Consider the following 27,021-nt stretch of genomic DNA (forward strand, 5'->3'; position numbering starts at 1 on the left):
CAATGCTCTCACGGACAAGCCGGTCCTCCCCCGCGAAGGCCGTCTGAGCAGCGCGAGGGTCTTGCCCGACACCGGGCTCGCGATGATGCTCCTGGGTGTGATCTTTGGGAACAGCTACCGTGCCCCCGGGGAGGTGATCTGGGGCTCCTCACCGTGGTGGGGGTGGATGATGGCAGGAGGCACCTCCTCCTCAGGGAGCCTGGGAAGCTCCACACAAAGCTGTGGTGCAGCAACAGAACCTGCAGCGCCACCAGGAGCCGGGCGGGGAACCTCCGCGCTTTCAGGTCCTGTGGGGCCCGAGAGCCCACGCTGAGACCAGCGGGATGAGGGTGCTCGAGGTCCTGGCCACGATCCAGGATACCAACCGCAGCGCCTTCCCAAACCTGCCTGAGGAGGCGCTGACAGACGGGGAGGGGACGGCAGGGCGCGGCACCGCCGCCAGGGCCGCCATCAGTGCCAAGGACCATGCGCGCTGCAGGGCCAGGTCGCGCCGCTCCTCCCACGTGCCGTGAGCTGGGGACAGGCTTTCACTGTGTGTTTGACGACAGCGGTCAGCGGCCTAAGTGCTGGCGAGCGGTGTACGCGAAGTGAAAGAGACACGTATTCGGTTTCCCGTGGTAGATGAGACGGCGCTAGGTGTACCATTTTTTCCAATGTCGTTCCTTTGAATTGAAAGTTCCGGTCGCTTCAGAATCGAAGTTTATCAATGTCCTGGATATCTCATTCGTTCCCGTTCATATTTAAAATGAAGTTTTTGGTATTTGTTAGCATAGTAAGCCTATTTATCATCTATCTATTTGCCTATCATGTATCTATAGAATTATCTGATTTTTGCTACTCAGTAGGGTAACGTGAGATGGGATTTGAAATTTCTGTGGACATTTCAGAAAACCCCACAGGAAAACATTTGGGATCACAAAATGGTGATACACAAGCAAAGGCTGCTTCACTCTTAGTTGGCCCTATTTTTGTGCTCTTTGCCATTAAAATGGAATAGTATGTACCTGGATTTATGAGCGCCTTCAAACTCTAGGAGCAATTAAATCATAATGAAATAGACTTCTTGCTCATGTCCCCTTTTCCCTCTAGCGTTAATCGACCCTCTGCTCTTCGGAAGGTCCTCTGCTAGTCTTCGTGATGCTAAGAAAAAGAAGGTTGAGCCACTGAACATAGAATTTTAGAGTCTAGGAGCAGCATTGGTCATATAAGGAAGACGGTGACATACACTCTGAGAAATAGTAAATTTTCTCAAAAAGGACGAAGAAGGGGTGTGGAAGAGGAGGTTGCAGATGAGAACGGGCTACGGTCAGCCATGTGTCCACGGCAGTGCTGGCCCTTGGGCAAATGCCAGTGCCCGAGAAGGGGCAGGAGTGGGGGTGGAGAGCTCCCCCATTTGAAGCCAGGCTGCGGGGTGGGCCGCATGAAGCTGTCGGTGTGGGGGGCAGTGGCCAGACCCTCAGATGATGGGTCTCGAGTCGAGACACTAAGCCTGGAATGAGGAACAGAGCTTAACAGTTACTCAGGGGTGTGAGAGAACCAGAGAGAGACCTGTACCCCGGGCCCGACTGGAGGGGACTGTGTGCTCACCCCAGGGCAGGGGACACGTTGCACGAGCCTGGCGAGTTAGGCCCAGGGTGCGCAGACAGTTTCTCACAAGTAAGGGTCATTCTCCCTTGAGGTCAGATGCCAAGAAGCCCCTGGACCGTCTCTCTTTTCACGGGCAGGGATGGTCAGAGCCGCTCCATTAAAAGAGCATGTTCATCCGTGATTCGAGTGTCACTTGGCGAAATCTGACGGAGGGCTCTATTTTGGGTGGCGATGAAACGAATAAAAATGGGAGTGGTTGGGATGAAAAGGCACCTGGGAGAGAAGTTGTTGGTCCTTGAGACAAACAGACTCTGAGTTGCAGCCACCTGGAGAAGACAACCCCACATCCACATTAAGTAACAGATGCTCTTATCGGAAAGTGCTGTTTAGTTCTACTAGCTCGGAAGCAAGTCGGCTGCTGGAGATTTCTATATTGTTTACAGTTGCATAGTTAAGGGAAGCTGAAGTTAAAATTCTTGAGGGAAGCTGTTTTCATCTGGGGTCAAAATCATCTCAGTAATGTCTGCCATTCATTGCAAGCACCAAACGTTGCTAACTCGGTTCCAGGTGATTTACGGTCATCACATACGTATGTCGAGAGCCCTACAGCATACACTGTGGGACTCCCTTGGCAGATAAAGAAGGTGGAATGTCTTCAAATTCCAGGTGAGTAAGAGACAACAGAGCTGGACTAGAACCAGGCTCTGAATTCCCCAAGAGCCCACTACAAGCCACTCCTCCAAGGGACAGTGGGACACCACATGTCATCTTTTGGCCTCCTACTCCAAAACCTATCTCAAGAGTTCAAAAGCAGGACCTTACACCCGCTGCACTGTCTGGATTACAGAGCCCGAGGAATAAGCAAAAATCGTACCAAAATAGACACGAGATACAAATAAAGGAAGAAAAAGATGGTGTTTACTGACAATATCATAATCTCAAAGAAAATATTAAGAAACCTCAAAAGATCGGGGTCTCACAAAAATATCTGGCTCGTCCCTGCCTTGCAGAAAGTCAATCTATTACAAGGGGAGTTAGATGAGAGGCTCGATCTGACGGGTGAAGAGGAGGAAGAGATCAGCGTGTTCTCTGGGATAGCACAGCTCCCGGCCGGGGCCCTCCTCTGCCTTTGCTGCAGGTTCCCCATCTCACACCACCCCTGGGACCCGCGCCGTTCTCTGCTGGGTCTGCAGTAGGGAGAAAACCCTAGTTTTCCAGGCCGCGGCGTTTCCCAGCAAGCCTTTCACAGAGGAGGTAGGGGTCAAGAGGAAGACTGATGAATGAGGACGGAGGACAGAACGCCACGTAGTAACTCTCGCAGGCACAGAGAGACCGGCCGGCGACGGCTCATACCGAGAAGGCCGAGGCAGGGCCAACAGACCGAGCATCCCCTCACTTGTTTTCAGTGTCTCCGGGACATGAGAGCTTTGGTCTACGTGGGTGACCCTACGTGGAAAGAGAGAGGAGAGCCAGGCCCTGCCGGGCGTCAAGGTGAGGATCCTGAGTGAGGACTGAGGGCAGCCCCTACTCTGAGCAGAGAGGCCCCAAGGACCTGGTCCCGATGTCATGCCTGGAATGGCACAGGCAGGAGAGCCTCGTGTGGCATTCCCTGATTTTCCTTCCTTCGCATCTCAGGGCGCGAGGGCCGTGGTCTGTGGCTCTGAGACCTAGGACAATAAAGGCAGGCATTGTGGGCCTGGCAGGAATCAAGGGCAGAACCCTGAGTGAAAACTGAGGCTACCACAAGTCCCGGAACAGTGAACAGACACAGAGACAGCCCCAGCCGGCAACCCTGAGATGCCTCGGGCAGGCCTGTCAGCCTGACGCTGCAGGAAGCTGTCAGGGGTTTGAGGGCCTTGCTCTGAGGAAGGGGTGAGGGGGGTGTAGGGACTCAGGTCAGCCGAGGATGGAGTTCCAGGCCCTGCCGGGCGTCAAGGTGACGCCCCTGAGTGGGGCCTGAGGGAACTTTCCACCCATAGAACCGAGAGGACCACCCAGAACCCCGCCCTTGCTGGTTGCCCTGGGACACCTGGGCGTCGTTGCCATGCTATGACATACGCACTGACTCCTGTGGTGTCACAATGGGGTGAGGGACTTAGTCTCAGGTGTATGGTCTAGGGCCAGCAGTGGGAGGATTTCTTGGCTCCCGGAGGCCGACGTGCGACTCCAAGGACGACGGGAACCACACACCCAGCCCAGTGCAAACCACATAGAACTCCTTCCGTACCTGGTCTCAGGACAGCGGCGCAGGTGTGGACAGAGGAGGACGCCCGCACCTCCTCCTGGGGTCTCAGGGAGGTGTTGGCTCCAGGACGGGGGGCAGTTCCAGGGGGCGCGGAGGCATTCTAGGCCAGGACGGGGGCCACAGCTAGGACCGAGGGACCCTCCACCCCTAACAGTAGGGATGACATAGAACTGGGCCCCGCCCCTGGCTTCAGCCCTTGAAGACCCAGCACAGGCCTACCCAGCTGAAGCTCCCCAACACTTATTTCTGTTACATCTATGGGAGCTGAATCCTTATTTTGAAGGTGTAGCCACCGTTCAGCTAGAGGGGTGGGGAGACCAGGCCCTACATGGAGCCCAAAGGAGGAACTTTAATGAGGACCGAAGCCCCAAGGAGACCAGCACAGGAAACTCCCCACTGGGCAGGCCGCACTGCGTTCCCGGACAGGGCTAAGCTGAGGACCCCTTCCCTTTCTCCTCGTGGGCGCCCTGACCCGCCACCAAGTGACCGGTGCTCTTGAATGGGCAGTAAGAGCCTCCTCAAGCTCAAAAACCGCCAGCCTCTGCTGTCTCCTCAGTTTGCCTGAGGCGGGCAGGCAGGGAGCAGCACCAGCGTTCCCGGGGGACGGGCTGGTGACCCTAGGAGCCCAGTGGGTTTTCAGAGCTGTGCCCTTGACAAAACCGGAAAAGGTAGCCTTCCGTATAACCGAGGTGGCACTTCCGTGATGAAAGCTACACACACCCTCCCTTCCTTCCCCCTGCAGGTGTCCTCAACCACAGACCCGTGTCGTCATGCCTCGGCGTAAGAAGAACAAGTTCCGTGCTCGTGAGCAACACCGCCAGGTCCCTGACGATTCTAAGACTCAGAGGTCTGATGAAACTATAGCCTTGGAAGAGCTTCCCTCCTGCTCCTCTGCCCTGGAGGCTCCTTCCCAGAGTGTGTCACAGACCCAGACCAGTAGCCCTTCCCAGGCATGGGGACAAGACTCGGCCACCATCGCCTCTCCAGGCGCGGTTGACACAAGGTCTGAGAACGACGAGGAAAGCCAAGATGAAGACGTTTCTTATTCCCCTGAGGATTTCTCAGACAGTACGTCTCCCACTGTGAATGTGGATTTGGTGGAGCAGTTCCTCCTGCACAAGTACAGAATGAACCAAACAATCTTGAAGGAAGACATAGAGAAGATCCTGGGAGAGAGACACCAGGGCGAATACGCTGCGATCCTGGAGAAGGCCGCTGAGCACCTTGAGCTTGTCTTTGCCATTGATTTGAAGGAAGTCGACTCAACCAAACACGTGTACGAGCTGGTCAGCAAACTGAAACTCCCCAATAATGGGAGGATGCGAGCAGGCAGGGGCTGGCCCAGGACCGGCCTAGTGATGAATATCCTGGGCTTCATCCTTATGAAGGGCAATTGTGCCGCCGAGAAAGACGTCTGGCAATTTCTGAAAGTGTTGAGGGTATACGCCGGCAGGAGGCATTTCATTTATGGAGAGCCGAGAAAGTTCGTCAATAACGATCTGGTGAAGCTGAAGTACCTGGAGTACCGCCAGGTGCCCGGCAGTGACCCGCCTCTCTATGAGTACCTGTGGGGCCCAAGAGCTCACGCTGAGACCAGCAAGATGAAAGTCCTCCACTTTTTGGCCAAAGTTGCTGACACAACTCCAAGAGCCTTCCCCTTACAATATGAAGAGGCTTTACGAGAAGAAAGGGCACGCGCCAGAGGTGCAGGGAGGGCTGGCACTAGTGCCACAGCAAGGCCTGATTCCATGGCCCCTTTTGCCTCCTATAGTGCACACTGAGGATTTTTTCATCAACATGAAAAAAAACAAATCTCAGCAGTGATTTTTGTGGAAGTGTCAAGGAACCCCACAAAAAAATCTTGGAATAGATTAAATAAAATAACATCAACCTTGATTTAGCTTACTCTTCTCAGTCTTTTCTTTTGGAAAATAGATTTATACCTCAATATTTAACAAGTTAGTCCTCTGACTCAATTTCTCTTCTATTCCCCAAACTTATGTGAGCGTCTGCTCTTGGGAAGGGCCATGGTGGTATGGGGCCTGGTAAGAAAAAGAAGGTGGAGCCACTGCCCATAGAATCGTGAGGCTGGAACCAGCTACCATGAAAGGAAGACAGACAGATTCCCTGTAATTCAGAAAGCTCAACTGATAGGAAAGGGCGAAGAAGAGAAGAGGTTCCCCATGAGAGCAGTCAAGTGAAGGTTGCCCGAGGCAAGGCGGTTTGGGGCCAGACAGGGCAAGTCCTCCAGAGGGAGGTCATTTCGAGTGAGGCAGAACGGTGGGCTGCGAGAGACTCAAAGACTCAGGAGGAAAGCGCACACTCAGACCGGGTGTCTGAAAGTTTAGAGACTGAATACTGGAACAAAAACTGCTCTTAACAGCCACTTTGGGATCGTGGGTGGGATTCCCGGGGCAGTAACTGAAGGGGTCCCGAATTCCTGTCCCAGTGTGGTGAATGGAGCGCATAGACTAACTGGTTGGTGCCAAACGTTAAAAGCAGGCCCACAGAAGAAAGGTGAGGTGGACATGAGGACAATGCACAATTTGGGGAATGGCTGTGAGCTTCATTTACTGTCCCTTACCCCAGGGATCCTTGACAGCTGACTCTACTCAGGTGCTGGCTGTGGTTCTGTCCCAGCACTTTCCCAAATTACAGTGTCCTTCCACTGAGTCATTCCCAGTATGACCCACGGGCCAACGCTGGAACCTGACCTGCTGGCCAATTCTTCCATGTCCCCTCGTCTGAGGGATGTGCTCTGCCACCAATCTGACAGACAGCCCACAATCAGCTGCTTTCCTTCTGCTTTGGGCCTCTCGACTCCCTGGCCGTCACTTTCTTCATGGGGATCGTGTATGATAGCAATGAAACCCCTGTCCATCAAAGGTGATGACAGATAGTGAGGTTTAGTCACATCCAAGTAAAAGGTCACGCTACACCCTGAAATTTCAACCCCTCATGTGTCCCTACTAGAGTCTCAAAACATATTTCCCAAATAGGTTCAGAGAGAGAGAAGGCCCTGAAGCAGGCCATAGAAGCGGATTGAGAACATTGGTCTGAAGGAAGATTTTAAAGTTCAATCCTGGATCCTTCCGCGGTGTTCTGGGACAATGAAGTTCCACTGGTTCATGGCAGCAACCTGAGGCAGCACCATAGCCTGCATTCCAGGACCATGGGGTAATAAGGAATTAAAGTGGGGTGGCTGTGGCCCTATGAGTCCAGAGACTGTGCAACACCCACCTGCAACTTTGCTAGTGGATGAGGACGAGGCTTTTTGATGATCATCATAATAGAAAATCAGGCATGGAGTAAAGCAGACTAGCAAGGATCACAGTACTTGCACATCAGGACAGAAATTCACTACAGTAACAGAAGAGAAAAAGCATTCAATCATGTGCCTGAGTAAAGGAAAAGCTTTTGATATAAGTTTACACAAATTCATGGTAATAACTTTGAGGACATTTATCAGAATAAAATTTCCATGTCATAAAATCATCAGTAAATACACACAAATGTGACAGATGACATGTATTCTCCATAAAGTCGGGATAAATACACGACACATAGACATAGATGCGAAGGGATAGCAGGACACAGCCACATACAAGAATAAGAAAATCAATAAGAGGTATGAATAATGAAAAGAAACAGATAGTAATAGTACCAGTATGACCCTATAATTTAAATGTATAAACTAGTAAGCAACAAAATGTTCAAATATATAAGAAACATCCAAATGCTAGTATAGAAAAATCACTGTGGCAAAAACAGGCAACTGGTCACACATAATCAATAATCAAAAATGCTAGGGTTTGTGGGGCTGGGCAGAATAGATGAAGGGATAAAAAAATGCAAATTAGTAGGTCCTCAAAGGGAGCACTTCAAGTATTATATAAATGTCTAACCTTTTTCAATTAAAGAAATAAAAAACAAAAAAGGAAAAAAATAAAAAAGAAACAGATAAAATACTACCAAAATAACCTATAATTTCAATATCTGAAGTACTAGGCAAAGAGAATATTCAAATATAGAAGGAACATCCAAAAGCTGGTATACAGTAAACCACTGCAGCAAAATCAGAGGCCAGGTCTCACATACTCATCACCAGATACAGCACGTCATGAAAGATATACCAGTCACAACAGCAACAATATCTGAAACATACTTAAAATGAAACGCGACAAAACTATCAGATCTTTATGAACTAGACTGTAAAAGTTTACTGATAAGAGTTAGAAAAAAACAGTCCCAAATAGAACAGAATATTATGTTTATTCAGGGAGAAGGAATTTTATAAACCTCTCAGTTCTTCAAGTTCTACAGATGAAGGGCCTTACCCAAAGCTTCCAAGATGACAACCAGACTTGCTCTGCTGTCTTCTGGGCAAAAATCCACCGTGGAAAAACTAAAGAAGCAATAAACAGAACAATATCAACAATAACAGAAACAATAATGAGACACCCCAGAGAAGCAGTTAGCCTGGACAGAACTAGTGCTTCTCTGGGGGGAGGTGGGGGCGTGCACTGAAGGTGAGACAGGTCTGTAGGAGACAGGAATGCTTGGAGGCTGTGCTGCGTGAATGAATTCCTACTGTTTGCCTGAGGAAACCCGACGCAGCACCTCAGGCCTCACGTGCCAGGACCATGGACGAATAACAGGACAGCACCAAAGTTTGGGCTGGTTGAGGTAGTATATATGAGTCTAGAAACTGTCCTCAAAACAACCTGAAACTTCTTTTGTGGGTGGAGACTGGGATTTTTTCTTAGAGTCCGCTCCGTAAAACGTAAGACATGCATGAAAATAGAACAGCTGGAGCACGTGAGATCTACTGTCTTGGCAAATTCAAGTATACAACACATTATTATTAACCACAGTCACCATACCTAAACCTCAAGTAACCGCGATGTTACTCTCTTCTACTTGAGTTTCCATTTTTTTAGAGATTCCACGTATAAGAGATCACATGGTATTAGAATTTCGGAGTCTACCTTAGTTTCCTTATCAAAATATCCTCCTAGGTACACTCATGCTGTTGAGCATGGTAGGAATTCTCAGTACACACATATAAAAATGGTAAGTCTAAAAGGCGATATGTTATATAATTCGAGTGTGGTGCACACATATATATGAAAACATCACATTGTACCTCAAATATATATATTTATTTGTCAAAAATATAAATAAAACTATTGAATAGATAGTTAATAGCACAGTAATGACACATAGGGACAGAAATGCATTCCAAATTTCGACAATAAACCAATGTCAGCCAAGAGACGCACCAGGCAGAGCTGTCAAGCCAAGGAGCACTGCATTTTCGCCATGGGGTTCTTGAGAGACTTGGTCAGAACAGGTAGGTTTATAGTTAGAAAAGGGAGATATTCCAGGGCGGCTAGAGCACAGTGCACACTCCTGAGCCCAGAACACTGAAGCCCACGGGATTCTCAGGCCGTGCAGTCATCTCTGTCCTCAGGCAGCAGTGGCCACAGGTCGTGCACCTGCACACGGTGTTATCCGGAGTCTCCGGGATTGGAGGTGTTGGACGTGAGGGGTGGCCCAGGTCATAGAGTGGAAGCAGCCCAGCACCAACAAGGAGTCCAGGGATGGCGTGGAGCTAGGACTGAGGAGAGCACCCACTACTGTCAGTCTAGGGAGGTTCCGGGCTTGGCCGCTAACCACAGGCCCCCAAACATTTCCACTTGTGGTTTGGGGGGAAATGAGGGCCTTGGTCTGAGGCCAGCTGACTGGCTCGACAGGGAGAGAAGGCCCAGGCCCTACAGATTTAAAGAAAGGACCTTCATGAGGAAGGAGGGACCCCGTTCTCTACATCGGGGCCCACACCCACGTGCTCCTGACATCGGCCAGGGAGGGCCCGGGAAGGATGGAGATGGAGGTGCTTCCTCACTTAGTCCTCAGGACAGTCGGGGAGGTGGGGCCCTGGTTGAGGGGCTGGAAGCGGGGCAGCAGAGGGAGGATTTCCAGGTCATGGGAAGAGTCAGGGTGAGGGGCACGGTCACTGCGCGTACCACGAGTCCCGTAATAGAGAGGACACCTCGGAATCCCTGCCACTGTCACTCAGGGTGGTCCCAGGCTTCTGTCAAGTCGAGGGGCCCCTGAATTCCTACTCTGAGTCACAGAGACGTGAGGCTTTTGCCTGAGCGGTGTGGTTACAATTCAGGAGAGGAAGAATCTAAGATACATCCAGGGGTTCAAACGGAATTCGAATGAGACCCGTTGGGAGCATTGACGAGGAGACCTCAGCTTGCCCACTGTCTCTGCATTTGGGAGAAGCCAGGCAAGTGCAGGCAGAGCAGGCCGCACTCTGTGCTCTGTTGGCTCTGGGGTAGGTGCTATGAGACACTATGAGACAGGCCTCAAGCAAAGAGAGACAGGGGACCCTGGCCCTCGCAGTGCCAAGGGAGGGAACTGAGTGCAGACTGAGGGGCCACCCACCCACCCTGAATGGGTGAGGAAGGTAAAGATAACACTCAGCGAAAGGGGGCCTCTCAGGACCTACCTGGAGACCAGGTGAGCATTCCGAAAGAACTGAAGACTCCAACCAAGCAGGACAGAGAGGGCCCAGGGATGCGCTGGATCCGAGTGCGCTCCGCCAGGAGCGGCATCGTCTTCCTTATGATGGCAGAGAGGTTTGAAGTGCCAGCTTCAGGGCAGCAGAAAAGACTGGGGGTCCTGGTCGGGACAGTAAATAATATAAATATCCTGATTGTGAACCCAGAACACTTCCCAAACCCCAGGACACAGGGTGCCCCATGCTAGGCCCAGCTCTCACCCAGCAATACCCAGGGAGGGCTGAATGGCTGTGTCCCACGTTCACACGGACATGCTCTGCAGAGTTCTCAGGGGACAGGCTGACTAGAACAGGAGCCCTGAGGGTTCCTAGAGCACTGCCCTCAGATCCTGCAGAGGCGGCCTAGGGCAAAGCCGAGGTGCAACCTCCCTGCCGAGGGGACACACACCATCTCATTCTCCCAACTCCAGGTGCCGGCATCACCTGCTCTCCTGCCTGCAATGCTGCCAGTGTCCCGGGCCATCGCGGCAATGGGTAGATGAGTAAGCTCCGTGGCCGGCAGCAACCCACCAGGCCCGAGGTGGCACTCTGAGTCTCAAGGGCACTCAGGCCATGGCCGCGGAGGAAGAAGAGCCCCCTTCTCTCCTGTTTGGGGGGTTCTCCTCGGAGCTCCATTGCTCTTGGCCCTTCCCAGGAGCCTCAGGGCGCCCCAGCCACTTGCTCACCTGCGGTAGATGTCTCCTGCCAAGATCTGATGAACGTGCCACGAGCCAAGGCGAGCAAAGTGCCAGCACCTCCCAGGCAGTTGCCTCCACTTAGAGGGCTGGCAAAGGTCCTGTCGCCAGGAAGGCGAGCATGCACGTGCAGGTCCTGCTGGAGAAGTGTGAGAGGAACGCGCCCATTGAGCAGCGGCACTGATGGAGGCGGTCAGCAAGCAGGACAATGAGCACTTCCCTGAGAGTTTCGGGTGAACCTCAGTGAGCCCGGAGCGGGTCATCGGCCGCGAGTTGAAGGAAGTCGGCCCCAGCTGTCACCCCAATGCTCTCACGGACAAGCTGGTCCTCCCCCGCGAAGGCCGTCTGAGCAGCGCGAGGGTCTTGCCCGACACCGGGCTCGCGATGATGCTCCTGGGTGTGATCTTTGGGAACAGCTACCGTGCCCCCGGGGAGGTGATCTGGGGCTCCTCACCGTGGTGGGGGTGGATGATGGCAGGAGGCACCTCCTCCTCAGGGAGCCTGGGAAGCTCCACACAAAGCTGTGGTGCAGCAACAGAACCTGCAGCGCCACCAGGAGCCAGGCGGGGAACCTCCGCGCTTTCAGGTCCTGTGGGGCCCGAGAGCCCACGCTGAGACCAGCGGGATGAGGGTGCTCGAGGTCCTGGCCACGATCCAGGATACCAACCGCAGCGCCTTCCCAAACCTGCCTGAGGAGGCGCTGACAGACGGGGAGGGGACGGCAGGGCGCGGCACCGCCGCCAGGGCCGCCATCAGTGCCAAGGACCATGCGCGCTGCAGGGCCAGGTCGCGCCGCTCCTCCCACGTGCCGTGAGCTGGGGACAGGCTTTCACTGTGTGTTTGACGACAGCGGTCAGCGGCCTAAGTGCTGGCGAGCGGTGTACGCGAAGTGAAAGAGACACGTATTCGGTTTCCCGTGGTAGATGAGACGGCGCTAGGTGTACCATTTTTTCCAATGTCGTTCCTTTGAATTGAAAGTTCCGGTCGCTTCAGAATCTAAGTTTATCAATGTCCTGGATATCTCATTCGTTCCCGTTCATATTTAAAATGAAGTTTTTGGTATTTGTTAGCATAGTAAGCCTATTTATCATCTATCTATTTGCCTATCATGTATCTATAGAATTATCTGATTTTTGCTACTCAGTAGGGTAACGTGAGATGGGATTTGAAATTTCTGTGGACATTTCAGAAAACCCCACAGGAAAACATTTGGGATCACAAAATGGTGATACACAAGCAAAGGCTGCTTCACTCTTAGTTGGCCTTATTTTTGTGCTCTTTGCCATTAAAATGGAATAGTATGTACCTGGATTTATGAGCGCCTTCAAACTCTAGGAGCAATTAAATCATAATGAAATAGACTTCTTGCTCATGTCCCCTTTTCCCTCTAGCGTTAATCGACCCTCTGCTCTTCGGAAGGGCCTCTGCTAGTCTTCGTGATGCTAAGAAAAAGAAGGTTGAGCCACTGAACATAGAATTTTAGAGTCTAGGAGCAGCATTGGTCATATAAGGAAGACGGTGACATACACTCTGAGAAATAGTAAATTTTCTCAAAAAGGACGAAGAAGGGGTGTGGAAGAGGAGGTTGCAGATGAGAACGGGCTACGGTCAGCCATGTGTCCACGGCAGTGCTGGCCCTTGGGCAAATGCCAGTGCCCGAGAAGGGGCAGGAGTGGGGGTGGAGAGCTCCCCCATTTGAAGCCAGGCTGCGGGGTGGGCCGCATGAAGCTGTCGGTGTGGGGGGCAGTGGCCAGACCCTCAGATGATGGGTCTCGAGTCGAGACACTAAGCCTGGAATGAGGAACAGAGCTTAACAGTTACTCAGGGGTGTGAGAGAACCAGAGAGAGACCTGTACCCCGGGCCCGACTGGAGGGGACTGTGTGCTCACCCCAGGGCAGGGGACACGTTGCACGAGCCTGGCGAATTAGGCCCAGGGTACGCAGACAGTTTCTCACAAGTAAGGGTCATTCTCCCTTGAGGTCAGATGCCAAGAAGCCCCTGGACCGTCTCTCTTTTCACGGGCAGGGATGGTCAGAGCCGCTCCATTAAAAGAGCATGTTCATCCGTGATTCGAGTGTCACTTGGCGAAATCTGACGGAGGGCTCTATTTTGGGTGGCGATGAAACGAATAAAAATGGGAGTGGTTGGGATGAAAAGGCACCTGGGAGAGAAGTTGTTGGTCCTTGAGACAAACAGACTCTGAGTTGCAGCCACCTGCAGAAGACAACCCCACATCCACATTAAGTAACAGATGCTCTTATCGGAAAGTGCTGTTTAGTTCTACTAGCTCGGAAGCAAGTCGGCTGCTGGAGATTTCTATATTGTTTACAGTTGCATAGTTAAGGGAAGCTGAAGTTAAAATTCTTGAGGGAAGCTGTTTTCATCTGGGGTCAAAATCATCTCAGTAATGTCTGCCATTCATTGCAAGCACCAAACGTTGCTAACTCGGTTCCAGGTGATTTACGGTCATCACATACGTATGTCGAGAGCCCTACAGCATACACTGTGGGACTCCCTTGGCAGATAAAGAAGGTGGAATGTCTTCAAATTCCAGGTGAGTAAGAGACAACAGAGCTGGACTAGAACCAGGCTCTGAATTCCCCAAGAGCCCACTACAAGCCACTCCTCCAAGGGACAGTGGGACACCACATGTCATCTTTTGGCCTCCTACTCCAAAACCTATCTCAAGAGTTCAAAAGCAGGACCTTACACCCGCTGCACTGTCTGGATTACAGAGCCCGAGGAATAAGCAAAAATCGTACCAAAATAGACACGAGATACAAATAAAGGAAGAAAAAGATGGTGTTTACTGACAATATCATAATCTCAAAGAAAATATTAAGAAACCTCAAAAGATCGGGGTCTCACAAAAATATCTGGCTCGTCCCTGCCTTGCAGAAAGTCAATCTATTAGAAGGGGAGTTAGATGAGAGGCTCGATCTGACGGGTGAAGAGGAGGAAGAGATCAGCGTGTTCTCCGGGATAGCACAGCTCCCGGCCGGGGCCCTCCTCTGCCTTTGCTGCAGGTTCCCCATCTCACACCACCCCTGGGACCCGCGCCGTTCTCTGCTGGGTCTGCAGAAGGGAGAAAACCCTAGTTTTCCAGGCCGCGGCGTTTCCCAGCAAGCCTTTCACAGAGGAGGTAGGGGTCAAGAGGAAGACTGATGAATGAGGACGGAGGACAGAACGCCACGTAGTAACTCTCGCAGGCACAGAGAGACCGGCCGGCGACGGCTCATACCGAGAAGGCCGAGGCAGGGCCAACAGACCGAGCATCCCCTCACTTGTTTTCAGTGTCTCCGGGACATGAGAGCTTTGGTCTACGTGGGTGACCCTACGTGGAAAGAGAGAGGAGAGCCAGGCCCTGCCGGGCGTCAAGGTGAGGATCCTGAGTGAGGACTGAGGGCAGCCCCTACTCTGAGCAGAGAGGCCCCAAGGACCTGGTCCCGATGTCATGCCTGGAATGGCACAGGCAGGAGAGCCTCGTGTGGCATTCCCTGATTTTCCTTCCTTCGCATCTCAGGGCGCGAGGGCCGTGGTCTGTGGCTCTGAGACCTAGGACAATAAAGGCAGGCATTGTGGGCCTGGCAGGAATCAAGGGCAGAACCCTGAGTGAAAACTGAGGCTACCACAAGTCCCGGAACAGTGAACAGACACAGAGACAGCCCCAGCCGGCAACCCTGAGATGCCTCGGGCAGGCCTGTCAGCCTGACGCTGCAGGAAGCTGTCAGGGGTTTGAGGGCCTTGCTCTGAGGAAGGGGTGAGGGGGGTGTAGGGACTCAGGTCAGCCGAGGATGGAGTTCCAGGCCCTGCCGGGCGTCAAGGTGACGCCCCTGAGTGGGGCCTGAGGGAACTTTCCACCCATAGAACCGAGAGGACCACCCAGAACCCCGCCCTTGCTGGTTGCCCTGGGACACCTGGGCGTCGTTGCCATGCTATGACATACGCACTGACTCCTGTGGTGTCACAATGGGGTGAGGGACTTAGTCTCAGGTGTATGGTCTAGGGCCAGCAGTGGGAGGATTTCTTGGCTCCCGGAGGCCGACGTGCGACTCCAAGGACGACGGGAACCACACACCCAGCCCAGTGCAAACCACATAGAACTCCTTCCGTACCTGGTCTCAGGACAGCGGCGCAGGTGTGGACAGAGGAGGACGCCCGCACCTCCTCCTGGGGTCTCAGGGAGGTGTTGGCTCCAGGACGGGGGGCAGTTCCAGGGGGCGCGGAGGGATTCTAGGCCAGGACGGGGGCCACAGCTAGGACCGAGGGACCCTCCACCCCTAACAGTAGGGATGACATAGAACTGGGCCCCGCCCCTGGCTTCAGCCCTTGAAGACCCAGCACAGGCCTACCCAGCTGAAGCTCCCCAACACTTATTTCTGTTACATCTATGGGAGCTGAATCCTTATTTTGAAGGTGTAGCCACCGTTCAGCTAGAGGGGTGGGGAGACCAGGCCCTACATGGAGCCCAAAGGAGGAACTTTAATGAGGACCGAAGCCCCAAGGAGACCAGCACAGGAAACTCCCCACTGGGCAGGCCGCACTGCGTTCCCGGACAGGGCTAAGCTGAGGACCCCTTCCCTTTCTCCTCGTGGGCGCCCTGACCCGCCACCAAGTGACCGGTGCTCTTGAATGGGCAGTAAGAGCCTCCTCAAGCTCAAAAACCGCCAGCCTCTGCTGTCTCCTCAGTTTGCCTGAGGCGGGCAGGCAGGGAGCAGCACCAGCGTTCCCGGGGGACGGGCTGGTGACCCTAGGAGCCCAGTGGGTTTTCAGAGCTGTGCCCTTGACAAAACCGGAAAAGGTAGCCTTCCGTATAACCGAGGTGGCACTTCCGTGATGAAAGCTACACACACCCTCCCTTCCTTCCCCCTGCAGGTGTCCTCAACCACAGACCCGTGTCGTCATGCCTCGGCGTAAGAAGAACAAGTTCCGTGCTCGTGAGCAACACCGCCAGGTCCCTGACGATTCTAAGACTCAGAGGTCTGATGAAACTATAGCCTTGGAAGAGCTTCCCTCCTGCTCCTCTGCCCTGGAGGCTCCTTCCCAGAGTGTGTCACAGACCCAGACCAGTAGCCCTTCCCAGGCATGGGGACAAGACTCGGCCACCATCGCCTCTCCAGGCGCGGTTGACACAAGGTCTGAGAACGACGAGGAAAGCCAAGATGAAGACGTTTCTTATTCCCCTGAGGATTTCTCAGACAGTACGTCTCCCACTGTGAATGTGGATTTGGTGGAGCAGTTCCTCCTGCACAAGTACAGAATGAACCAAACAATCTTGAAGGAAGACATAGAGAAGATCCTGGGAGAGAGACACCAGGGCGAATACGCTGCGATCCTGGAGAAGGCCGCTGAGCACCTTGAGCTTGTCTTTGCCATTGATTTGAAGGAAGTCGACTCAACCAAACACGTGTACGAGCTGGTCAGCAAACTGAAACTCCCCAATAATGGGAGGATGCGTGCAGGCAGGGGCTGGCCCAGGACCGGCCTAGTGATGAATATCCTGGGCTTCATCCTTATGAAGGGCAATTGTGCCGCCGAGAAAGACGTCTGGCAATTTCTGAAAGAGTTGAAGGTATACGCCGGCAGGAGGCATTTCATTTATGGAGAGCCGAGAAAGTTCGTCAATAACGATCTGGTGAAGCTGAAGTACCTGGAGTACCGCCAGGTGCCCGGCAGTGACCCGCCTCTCTATGAGTACCTGTGGGGCGCAAGAGCTCACGCTGAGACCAGCAAGATGAAAGTCCTCCACTTTTTGGCCAAAGTTGCTGACACAACTCCAAGAGCCTTCCCCTTACAATATGAAGAGGCTTTACGAGAAGAAAGGGCACGCGCCACAGGTGCAGGGAGGGCTGGCACTAGTGCCACAGCAAGGCCTGATTCCATGGCCCCTTTTGCCTCCTATAGTGCACACTGAGGATTTTTTCATCAACATGAAAAAAAACAAATCTCAGCAGTGATTTTTGTGGAAGTGTCAAGGAATCCCACAAAAAAATCTTGGAATAGATTAAATAAAATAACATCAACCTTGATTTAGCTTACTCTTCTCAGTCTTTTCTTTTGGAAAATAGATTTATACCTCAATATTTAACAAGTTAGTCCTCTGACTCAATTTCTCTTCTATTCCCCAAACTTATGTGAGCGTCTGCTCTTGGGAAGGTCCATGGTGGTATGGGGCCTGGTAAGAAAAAGAAGGTGGAGCCACTGCCCATAGAATCGTGAGGCTGGAACCAGCTACCATGAAAGGAAGACAGATTCCCTGGAATTCAGAAAGCTCAACTGATAGGAAAGGGCGAAGAAGAGAAGAGGTTCCCCATGAGAGCAGTCAAGTGAAGGTTGCCCGAGGCAAGGCGGTTTGGGGCCAGACAGGGCAAGTCCTCCAGAGGGAGGTCATTTCAAGTAAGGCAGAACGGTGGGCTGGGAGAGACTCAAAGACTCAGGAGGAAAGCGCACACTCAGACCGGGTGTCTGAAAGTTTAGAGACTGAATGCTGGAACAAAAACTGCTCTTAACAGCCACTTTGGGCTTGTGGGTGGGATTCCTGGGGCTGTAACGGAAGAGGTCCCCAACTCCTGTCCCAGTGTGGTGAACAGAGCGCATGGACTAGCTGGTTCGTGCCGAACGTTTAAAGCAGGCTCACAGAAGAAAGGTGAGGTGCACATGAGGACAATGCACAGTTTGGGGAATGTCTGTGAGCTTCGTTTACTGTCCCTTGCCCCAAGGGTCTTTTACAGCTGACTCTACTCAGGTGCTGGCTGTATTTCATTCCCAGCACTGTCCTGAAATGCAGCGTCCTTCCACTGGGTCATTCCCAGTATGACCGGCAGGCCAATGCTAAAACCTGACCTGCTGGCCAGTTCTTCCCTTTCCCCTCCTCTGAGGGATGTCCCTTGCTGCCAATGTAATAGACAGCCCACAATCAGCTGCCCTCCTCCCGCGTCTGAGCTTTCCAACTCCCTTGCCATCATTTTCTTCATGGGGATCATGTGTGATAGCAGTTTAATGATGGGTCCTATTTAAGACTGGCCTGTGCATTTGACGAAGGAGCTCACTTAATGTGCTCGATAACCAAAGCCTTGCTCGTAAGTTGGAGGTGCGGTAAGGCCATGTCCGTCACTTTCTAGCAAACATTTATGGAAGCTGAATTCCTTGACTCCGCAGAGTCCTTCTTAGGGAGGAAAAATTGTACCTCATCAGCCATGCTATCTTTGAACGGCAAAGATTAAAATAATTCAGCATTCTTTTGCCGCCTCTTACTCAGTACTGGCTCCAAGGAAGGTTGTGGCTTTTCCTTGTGCCCGATGACACCTGTAACAGTGCCCCGCACACTCAGTCATGCTTCAGGTTGCCGGGACTCACAAGGTGAGGTGTTGACCGTGCTTCACTGGAAGAACCTTCGCATCCGTTGAGACCCTAGATATTACTGCAAAGGACAGTCCAGGAAGAGGCATACCCTCCCTGCTGAAGTTTGACAGGGTCCTCTTGAAAATTGACGTCCTCTGTATTTTGAAGCACGTGTCCCATGGTAGGCTCTCCAAAAGCTGTGGAATTGCAAGGCAGATTTAGCCTTCTGAGAAACTCCACCGGGAATGGGAGGGGTTGCTTTCATGACAAGTTCCAATAGTTGCTCTTTTATTGCACACCTAATTTGTAAGTTGATGGAGAGACAGAAAGTGCTCATCTACATGGTGTCTTGCCTGCCTCCTCTGGCACACTGGTCGACTCTATTGCCAGTATGCTGGCAGTGGGGAAGGGGGATGTGACATCCCTCGCCACTGAAATGTAACTGGTAGCGATATTATTTATTTCCGGGCCGAGGCTTTAGAGCGGCGGTATTCGATCCACATCCTTTCTTCTTCCATTCTATAACCCAAACAGATCTCATGTTCAGAAGATAGGAACACATGATACAAGCAGCCTGATGACTTGTGTCCCCTCGTAGAACACAGCACCTGCCAACCGACATGGAAAAGTGACCTTTCATTGTGTGAACTTGTTCAGGTTTCAGGTCATGTCTGTCGCATCATCTAACAGTTACTTGATCAAATGCACCACTGCAATTTCTGTTTTTGAGCTTATTGAAATCTTTTTATTACAAAGACAATGGTACTTGTATTTGCACAGCAAAGTAATTCAGACATCACCAAGAAATCACAATTGCCTCCTTTATCGCATTCCTAGAAACTTCAAGTCTCCACATTGGTGATGAGAATTAGCATGTGGTGGGTCCTGTTTGAAGCTGCTTCTGTGATTATTTTGCCCCAGGACTTATTCGTTTGTTTCCGTATTTCTTATATGTCTCTATTTAACATGTTTCATTTTTTCCATGTCAATTGGACATATGGAGCATACTTACAATAACACTGTTGGTGCCATTGCCTACTTATTCTATCATCTGTACCATTTCTAGATCAGTTTTGATCAATTAGTTTTGTTTCTCTTGTGGATATATTTTCTGGCTTCTTTGCATGCTTGGCCGTTGTTGATTGCATGCTGAACTGTGAATCTGGCCTTGTTCACATTTATCCAACACAAGGGTGCTAGTGACTGGTTTATACATACGTACTATTCAGCTCTGTTCTGCGTCTCAGGTAAAATTCTGAGAAACAGTATGATCTTTCTGATTTTGCTAGTAAAGTTTGTTAAGTGGGTGCAAAGCGGCATACATCTGGGAGTGACCTTGCATCCGCACAGAAACAAAATCTCCTTAGTATGCTTTCTGATGTTCCGGGCACGGTACGCTCTTCCTGTCTGACTGGTGGGAGCAGGAAGACCCCCGTGTGGACGCTGGAATTCTCTCTCTGGGGAGCTCTCTCCCGCTGGTCCTTTGACCTGTGAATTCTGGCCCCTGGTCCTCCTCTGACCCTCAGCTTCATCTCCTCAGCTCCATAAGACAACCAGGTTTTACCTGTGCACCTGACCCTGTGCTGCGAGCTGCAGGCATTAAGCTGGGGCACTTCTCGAGTCGCCTCGTTTGTTTTCAGTCCCTCAGGAGCACGGTCTTCTCTTGCTGGATGTGCAGTGTATTGAAAGTGGTTGTCACATGTTTTTCTTCAGTTTTCTTAGCGGTATCATCCAAGTAGCTACATTCATTTTCTGTTATTCTTTCTTCCCCTGAAATATATGTCATGTAATCTAAATGTAAAACCTAAATTTTTATGACATAATAGTAACCCTAAACTGTAAGCCGCCACCATGTGAAGTGTTTTAGAACAAAAACCTCGATCGAAACACTTTGGTACACACAACACGCAAACACTTGTGAATGTGTGTGTATGTATATTTGTGTATATATAAATGTGTGTGTGCGTGTGTGTAGTGTGTGTGCACTCATATTAGGTAGTCAGTCAGGCATGAGGGACAGGAGTGATGGCCCTGGTCTGTAATGTAGAAACCTCCCTTGAAGACCTTCCTTAAGGACCTCCCAGAAACACTTCCCTCTTAGGGCTTTAAATTACTGCAAATCCTAAAGCAAAAAGGCCATAAAACCTGCTGGCTAAACCAGCCACAAAGGCATGAGCAGAAAGTACCACCCTAACCTGCCTATAACCTCAGCCTCATTATACCATCATTATAACATCATGACTATGCCTAGAAATTCATGCATCTAATTATAACAGGCTGAATTCTGGGTAAGCACATGCGCAGTAGGCAAGGTCTTATATTGCAGCCAACTGTCAGTCAGGTACTTCACATACGCATCCGATCAGACCTCTCATCTTGGCCCAAATAGAAAGAGATCTTCCCACTTCTGGGTAGTTATAGCTCTCTGCTGAAAACCCACTCCTCCCTTGGAGAGCACTATGCCTTATCTCTTCACCTCCCAAATTCCACAGGGCTGCAGCCTTCCTAAGCGTGGCCTGTCTCCTTCTAAAATGTACTTTCAACAAGACTTACTTCTTCTAAATCAACTGACCCGTAATTCTTAACTGCGTCTGCGGGGAAGAACCGAGGGACACCATACCACAACACCCCATGACTCAGGGGCCGACGCTGGATTTCACGTCACCCCAGTGGGAACATGTAGATATATATATGAGAGACAGAGACATTTACATACAGGAAGGAAAGTATAAACCCTCAGAGCAAAATGCAAATAGGTCCCTCTCCTGCTTGTGGAAAGCTACAAAATTACATAATTTTACTATGTTTGCTTTCCATATTTCCTAAAGTTAATGAAACACAGATGTTTCCATTATGATTATAAAATGCTACAAATATTTGTAACACAGGAGCACCAGGTACCTAGGCCTGGGATGTTACCAAAAAAACCAGCAGGGGGACCAGCGGAGTGAGGCATCCCATTTATTGGTCACAAATCTGCGAGGCCTCAGTACTTGGTGTATTGGAGCTGCAGGACTGGAACCTGTGTGCGGGCAGCTAGGCGAGTGCTCGCAGGTAGAGACTGCCCTGCAGCAGGCCATAGAGTTGGATTGAGAGGATCGGTCAGAGGGAGGATTTTAAAGTTCACCCTTGGATCCCTCTGGGGTGCCCTGGGACAATGAAGTTTCACTGCTTCATCGAAGAAACCTGAGGCAGCACATAGCCCGCGTGCCAGGACCACGGGGTAATAAGGGATGAAAGTGAGGAGTGTTCGTGGCCACATGAGTCCAGAGACTACAACACCAACCTGCAACTTTGCTAGTGGATGAGAACGAGGCTTTTTACATGACCGTCATAATAGAATATCACATGGAGTAAAGCAGACTAGCAAGGATCACAGTATTTGCACATCAGGACAGAAATTTACTACAGTAACAGGAGAGAAAAAGCATTTGATCGTGTGCCAGAGTAAAGAAAAAGCTGTTGATATAAGTTCACACAAATTCATGGTAATAACTTTTAGCAAACTTATCAGAATGGAAATTCCATGTCAAAAATCATTAGCAAGTACACGAAAAGTGATATATCCGAAGCATTCCCAATAAAGTTGGGATAAACACACAGAAGTATGATACCACAGATATGGATGTGAATGGATTGCAGAACACAGCCACATACGACAGTAATAAAATAAAGATGAGGTATGAATAATGAAAAGAAACAAATAGTAATAGTACCAACATGATCCTATATTTAAATGTTTACAGTAATAGACAAAAGTATATTCAAATATATAATAAACATCGAAAACGTAGTATATAGAAAATTGCTGTAGCAAAATCAGAAGTCTGATCACATAATCAATAACACAGAATGGGAGGGTTAGGGTGGCTGGGCAAAAAAGGTAAAGCGATAAAGAAATGCAAACTAGTAGTTACAAAACAGTCACAGGGTTATAGAGTACAGTATACGGTATATAGTCGATATTATTGTAATGGTTGTGTGGAGTGCCATATGGGTGCTACAGTACTCGAAGGGGTCACTTCAAGGATTGTATAAATGTCTCATAGTTTTAAATTAAAAAAATAAGGAATAAAAAAGTGAAAAAACATTTTAAAAGACACTGATAATAATGGTACCAAAATAATCTATACTTTAAATATCTAAAGTAATAGGCAAACAAAATATTCAAATACAGAAGGAACATCAAAAAGCTGGTATACAGAAAATCATTGACCAAAATCAGAAGCCAGGTCACACATACTCGAACACCAATTACAACACGTGATGAAAGACATAACCGTCACAACAGCAACAATATCTGAAAAGCAAAGAAAAAGCTTTGGATAAAAATCCACACGAATTCATGGTAATAACTTTGAGGAACCTTATCAGAATGAAATTTCCATGTCATAAAATCATCAGCAAATACATGTAAATGTGACATATTACATGCATTCTCAATAAAGTCGGGTAAAAAACACAGAAGTACGTCACCATAGACACGGATATGAAGGGACAGCAGGACACAGCCACATACAAGAATAAAATCAAGAAATAGATAGTAATAGTACTAATATGATCCTATAACTTAAATGTCTAATAGATAACAGAATATTCACATATATAAGAAACATCAAGATGCTACTATATAGAAAATCGCTGTAGGGAAATCAGAAGGCTAGTCACACATAATCGATCAGTAAACAATAAATAATGGAAAATATAACACGACACCAGCAATAATTAAAATGTACATAAAATGAAAACTGGCTAAACCACAAGATCTTTATGGAGGCACAGATAAAACTTTACTGATAGAGTTAGAGAAAGAAAGTCCCAAATAGAGTAGTATAATATGTTTCCTCAAGGGGACAGAATATTGTAAATATGTCAGTTTGTTTAGTTTTACAAATGTAGGGCCTTACCCATAGCTTTCAAGATGACAGACAAACTTAACATGCTTGGGACCCAAATCCACCAAGGAAAAACTAAAGAAGGAATAAGTAGAACAATGTCAACACTAACAGAAACAATAATGAGAAACCCCGGGAAAGCAGTAAGCCTGGACAGAACTAGTACTTCTCTGGGGGGAGGTGGGGACATGCACTGAAGGCGAGACAGGTCTGTAGGAGACAGGAATGCCTGGAGGAAAGGTTTTGAAGTTCAGCCCTTGTTTCTTCCAGGCTGCGCTGGGACAATGAATCCCTACTGTTTGGCTGAGGAAACCCGACGCAGCACCTCAGGGCTCACCGGCCAGGACCATGGAGGAATAACAGGACAGCAGCAAAGTTTGGGCTGGTTGAGGTAGTATATATGAGTCCAGAGACTGTCCTCATAACCACCTGAAACTTATTTTGTGAGTCAGGACTGGGTTCTTTTTTACTTGTAGTCCTCTTGATAAAATGTAAGCATGAATGAAAATAGAACAGCCAGAACACTTGATATCTACTGTCTTGGCAAATTTCAAGTATATTAATACATTATTATTAACTACAGTCACCATGCTGTGCAGTAGGTTTCAGAACTTATTCATATTGCAACTGAAAGTTTGTCTCCTTTTTTCAATTGCCCTCTTCTCTGGCTCCTAAATCTCAAGGAACTACTATGTTACTCTCTGCTACTACAAGTTTGCTTTGTAATAGATTCTACGTAAAAGAGATCATGTGGTATTTGAATTTCTGAATCTGCCCTAGTTCACTCATCATAATATCCACCTAGGTTCATTCACATTGTTGAAAAGGCAGGATTTCTCACCACACATGCTCAAAAAAGTCGTATTTATATTTTTGACAAATAAAAGATGATGTTATGTAATTCAAGTGTAGTAATGATGACACAGTGTATGTATATTTCAAAACCTCACATTGTACCTCATATATAACTTTTATTTGTCAAAAATATAAATACGACTAATGAAATAGAATAGTATGCAGCACAGTAATGGCAACTAAGGACAGAAATCCATTCCAAAAGCTTTCAACAATGACACACATGTCAGCCACCACAGGCCCCAGGCTGAGCTGGCAAGCCTAGGAGCACCCCACTTTCGCCATGCGGATCTTGAGATACTTGGTCAGAAAAGGCAAGATTTTAGTTAGGAAAGGGAAAAATTCCAGGCCGCCTAGAGCACAGCGCAGACTTCTGAGCCCAGAACACTGACGCCCACAGGATTCTCCGACCCTGCATCATCTCTAGCCTCAGGCAGCAGTGGCCAGAGGTCGTGCACCTGCACATGGTGTTATCAGGAGTCTCCGAAAGTGGAGGTGTTGGAGGTGTTGGACGTGAGGGGTGCCCCAGGTCGTAGAGTGGAAGCAGCCCAGCACCCACAAGGAGTCCAGGGATGGTGCGGAAGGAGGACTGCGGGGAGCACCCATTACTGTCAGTCTTGGGAGGCACCGGGCATGGCCGCTAGTCTCAGGCCCCCAAACATTTCCACCTGGGGTTCAGAGGGAAACCAGGGCCTTGGTGTGAGTCCAGGTGACTGGCTCAGCAGAGAGAGAGAAGGCCCAGGCCCTGCTGAGGGTCAGTGAAAGGCCCGCGGGGGAAGGTCCTCCTGGACACGCCCAAAACGCGTCCCCAGCACGTCAGTCACCCGCACAGCCCCCTGCCCGGAAGGCCTGGACTCAGGTGACCGGAAGTGGCCCCATCGCACCTCCTGTGAGCCAAGCTGCGGAGCGTGAGGCCTCGTGTGAGCTGCCGCCTTGGGTGAGCAGAAGCCCCGTGGCCTGTCTCTGTCGAGATGTGAAGTGCCCTGATCCAGAAGTGTGGGCCAGGCCCTACCACCCCAATCCCCCTTTTCCCTGAAGACAGGTGGTCACGCCCTGCCCCACCCCGCCCCTGCTCTCTGCCCGGGAGGCCCCATCATGGCTCGTAGGCCCCAAGTCCAGTGGCTGCCGCGTAGCGTTGTCGGGGAATAACGGCTTCGGCCGGAGGCGGGTGGACTTCGGCTGAGCGGAGCAGAGGGAGAATGTCCAGGCCCCACAGAGTGAGGGAGAACCCTCGTGCGGAATGCAGGACCGCAGACCCCACTCCTGACTTCAGTCCGGGAGGGTCCGGGAGGGATGGAGATGGAGGTGCTTCCTCACTTGGTCCTCAGGACAGTCGGGCAGGTGGGGCCCTGATTAAAGGGCTGGAAGTGGGGCAGCAGAGGGAGGATTTCCAGGTCATGGGAAGAGTCAGGGTGAGGGGCACGGTCACTGCGCGTACCACGAGTCTCATAATTGAGAGGACACCGCGGAATCCCTGCCACTGTCACTCAGGGTGGTCGCAGGCTTCTGTCAAGTAGAGGGACCCCTGAATTCCTACTCTTAGTCACAGAGATGTGAGGCTTTCCCCTACGTGGTGTCGAGACAGTTCAGTAGAGGGAAGAATCTTATATATATCCAGAGGTTCAAACGGTGTTGAGACCCATTGGGAGCATTGGCGTGGGGACCTCAGCTTGCCCGATCCCTCTTGAATTTGGGAGAAGTCAGGCAAGCGCAGGCAGATAAGGCCATACTCTCTGCTCCTGGTGTCTCTGGGGTTGGTGCTGACCTCACTAAGAGACAGGCCTCAAGCAAAGGGAGACAGGGGACCCTGGCCCTCGCAGTGCCAAAAGGAAACTGAGTGCAGACCGACGGGCCACCCACCCACCCTGAATGGGTGGGGAGGGTAAAGCCAACAGTCAGCTGAAAGGGGGGCCCTCAGGACCCACCTATATGCCATGTTGCATTCAGAAAGAACATACCTCCAACCGGCCAGGACAGACAGGGCCCAGGGATGCGCTGGATCCGCGTGCTCTCCGCCAGAAGCACCATTATCTTCCTTATGACGGCAGGGATGTTTGAAGTGTCAGCTTCAGGGCAGCGACGGGGACTGGGGAACCTGGTCGGGACAATAATTAACATAAAGATCCTGACAGTGAACTGAGAACACTTCCCAAACCCAGGACACAGGGTCCCCCTTGCTAGCCCCTGCTGTCACCCAGTAACACCTAGGGAGGGCTGAATGGCTGTGTCCCAGGGACACACTGACATTTTCTGCATGGCTCTCAGGGGAATGGCTGATGAGAGCAGGGTCCTGAGAGTTCCTAGAGCACTGCTCTCAGACCCTGCATAGGCAGCCTTGGGCAAAGCCAAGGTGGAACCTCCCTGTTGAAGGGACACACACCATCTCATTCTCCCTCCTCCAGGTGCTGGGAAATATTCTCTTGCCCACACAGCTCACTACTATCACTGACCAGTGAGTGACATCATGCCTCGGAGTAAGAAGAATAAGCTTCGTGCCCATGAGAAACGCCACCCACTGAATCAGTCCCAGACTCAGAGGTCTGATGAAGCTACAGCTATGGAAGAAGAGCTTCCCTCCTGCTCCTCTGCCCTGGAGGCTCCTTCCCAGAGCATGTCACCGACCGAGTCAGGTACCACTTTCCAGGAGTCGAGCGGGGCCTCAGCCATCACCACCTCCTCTCCAGGTACATTTGATACAAGTTCTGATGATGGTGAGGAAAGCCAAGATGAAGAAAATTCTTATTCGCTTGAGGTCCTATCTGCTCAGAGCTCAGCAAGTGCTTCTCCCACTGTGAAGGTGGATGTGGTGGAGCAGTTCTCCTGCACAAGTATGA

At 50.5% G+C, this 27,021-nt stretch overlaps 2 protein-coding genes across 2 annotated transcripts; both read left to right on the forward strand.

The window, feature by feature from the left end:
* Positions 1 to 4,602: 4,602 nt before the first annotated feature.
* LOC105311314 (melanoma-associated antigen B5-like) lies at positions 4,603 to 5,613 on the forward strand. The gene has a single exon (XM_011387298.1). It carries the CDS (start codon positions 4,603 to 4,605, stop codon positions 5,611 to 5,613), a length of 1,011 nt encoding a protein of 336 aa, XP_011385600.1.
* Positions 5,614 to 15,999: 10,386 nt separating this feature from the next.
* Positions 16,000 to 25,370, forward strand: LOC105311315 (melanoma-associated antigen B5-like). Its single transcript, XM_011387299.1, has 3 exons — positions 16,000 to 16,933; positions 25,000 to 25,124; positions 25,230 to 25,370. The coding sequence occupies exons 1-3, from the start codon at positions 16,000 to 16,002 to the stop codon at positions 25,368 to 25,370; spliced, it is 1,200 nt and encodes a 399-aa protein (XP_011385601.1).
* The last annotated feature ends 1,651 nt before the right edge of the window (positions 25,371 to 27,021 follow it).

Source organism: Pteropus vampyrus, unplaced genomic scaffold, assembly GCF_000151845.1.
Source record: "Pteropus vampyrus isolate Shadow unplaced genomic scaffold, Pvam_2.0 Scaffold1000003140, whole genome shotgun sequence".
Lineage (NCBI taxonomy): Eukaryota > Metazoa > Chordata > Mammalia > Chiroptera > Pteropodidae > Pteropus > Pteropus vampyrus.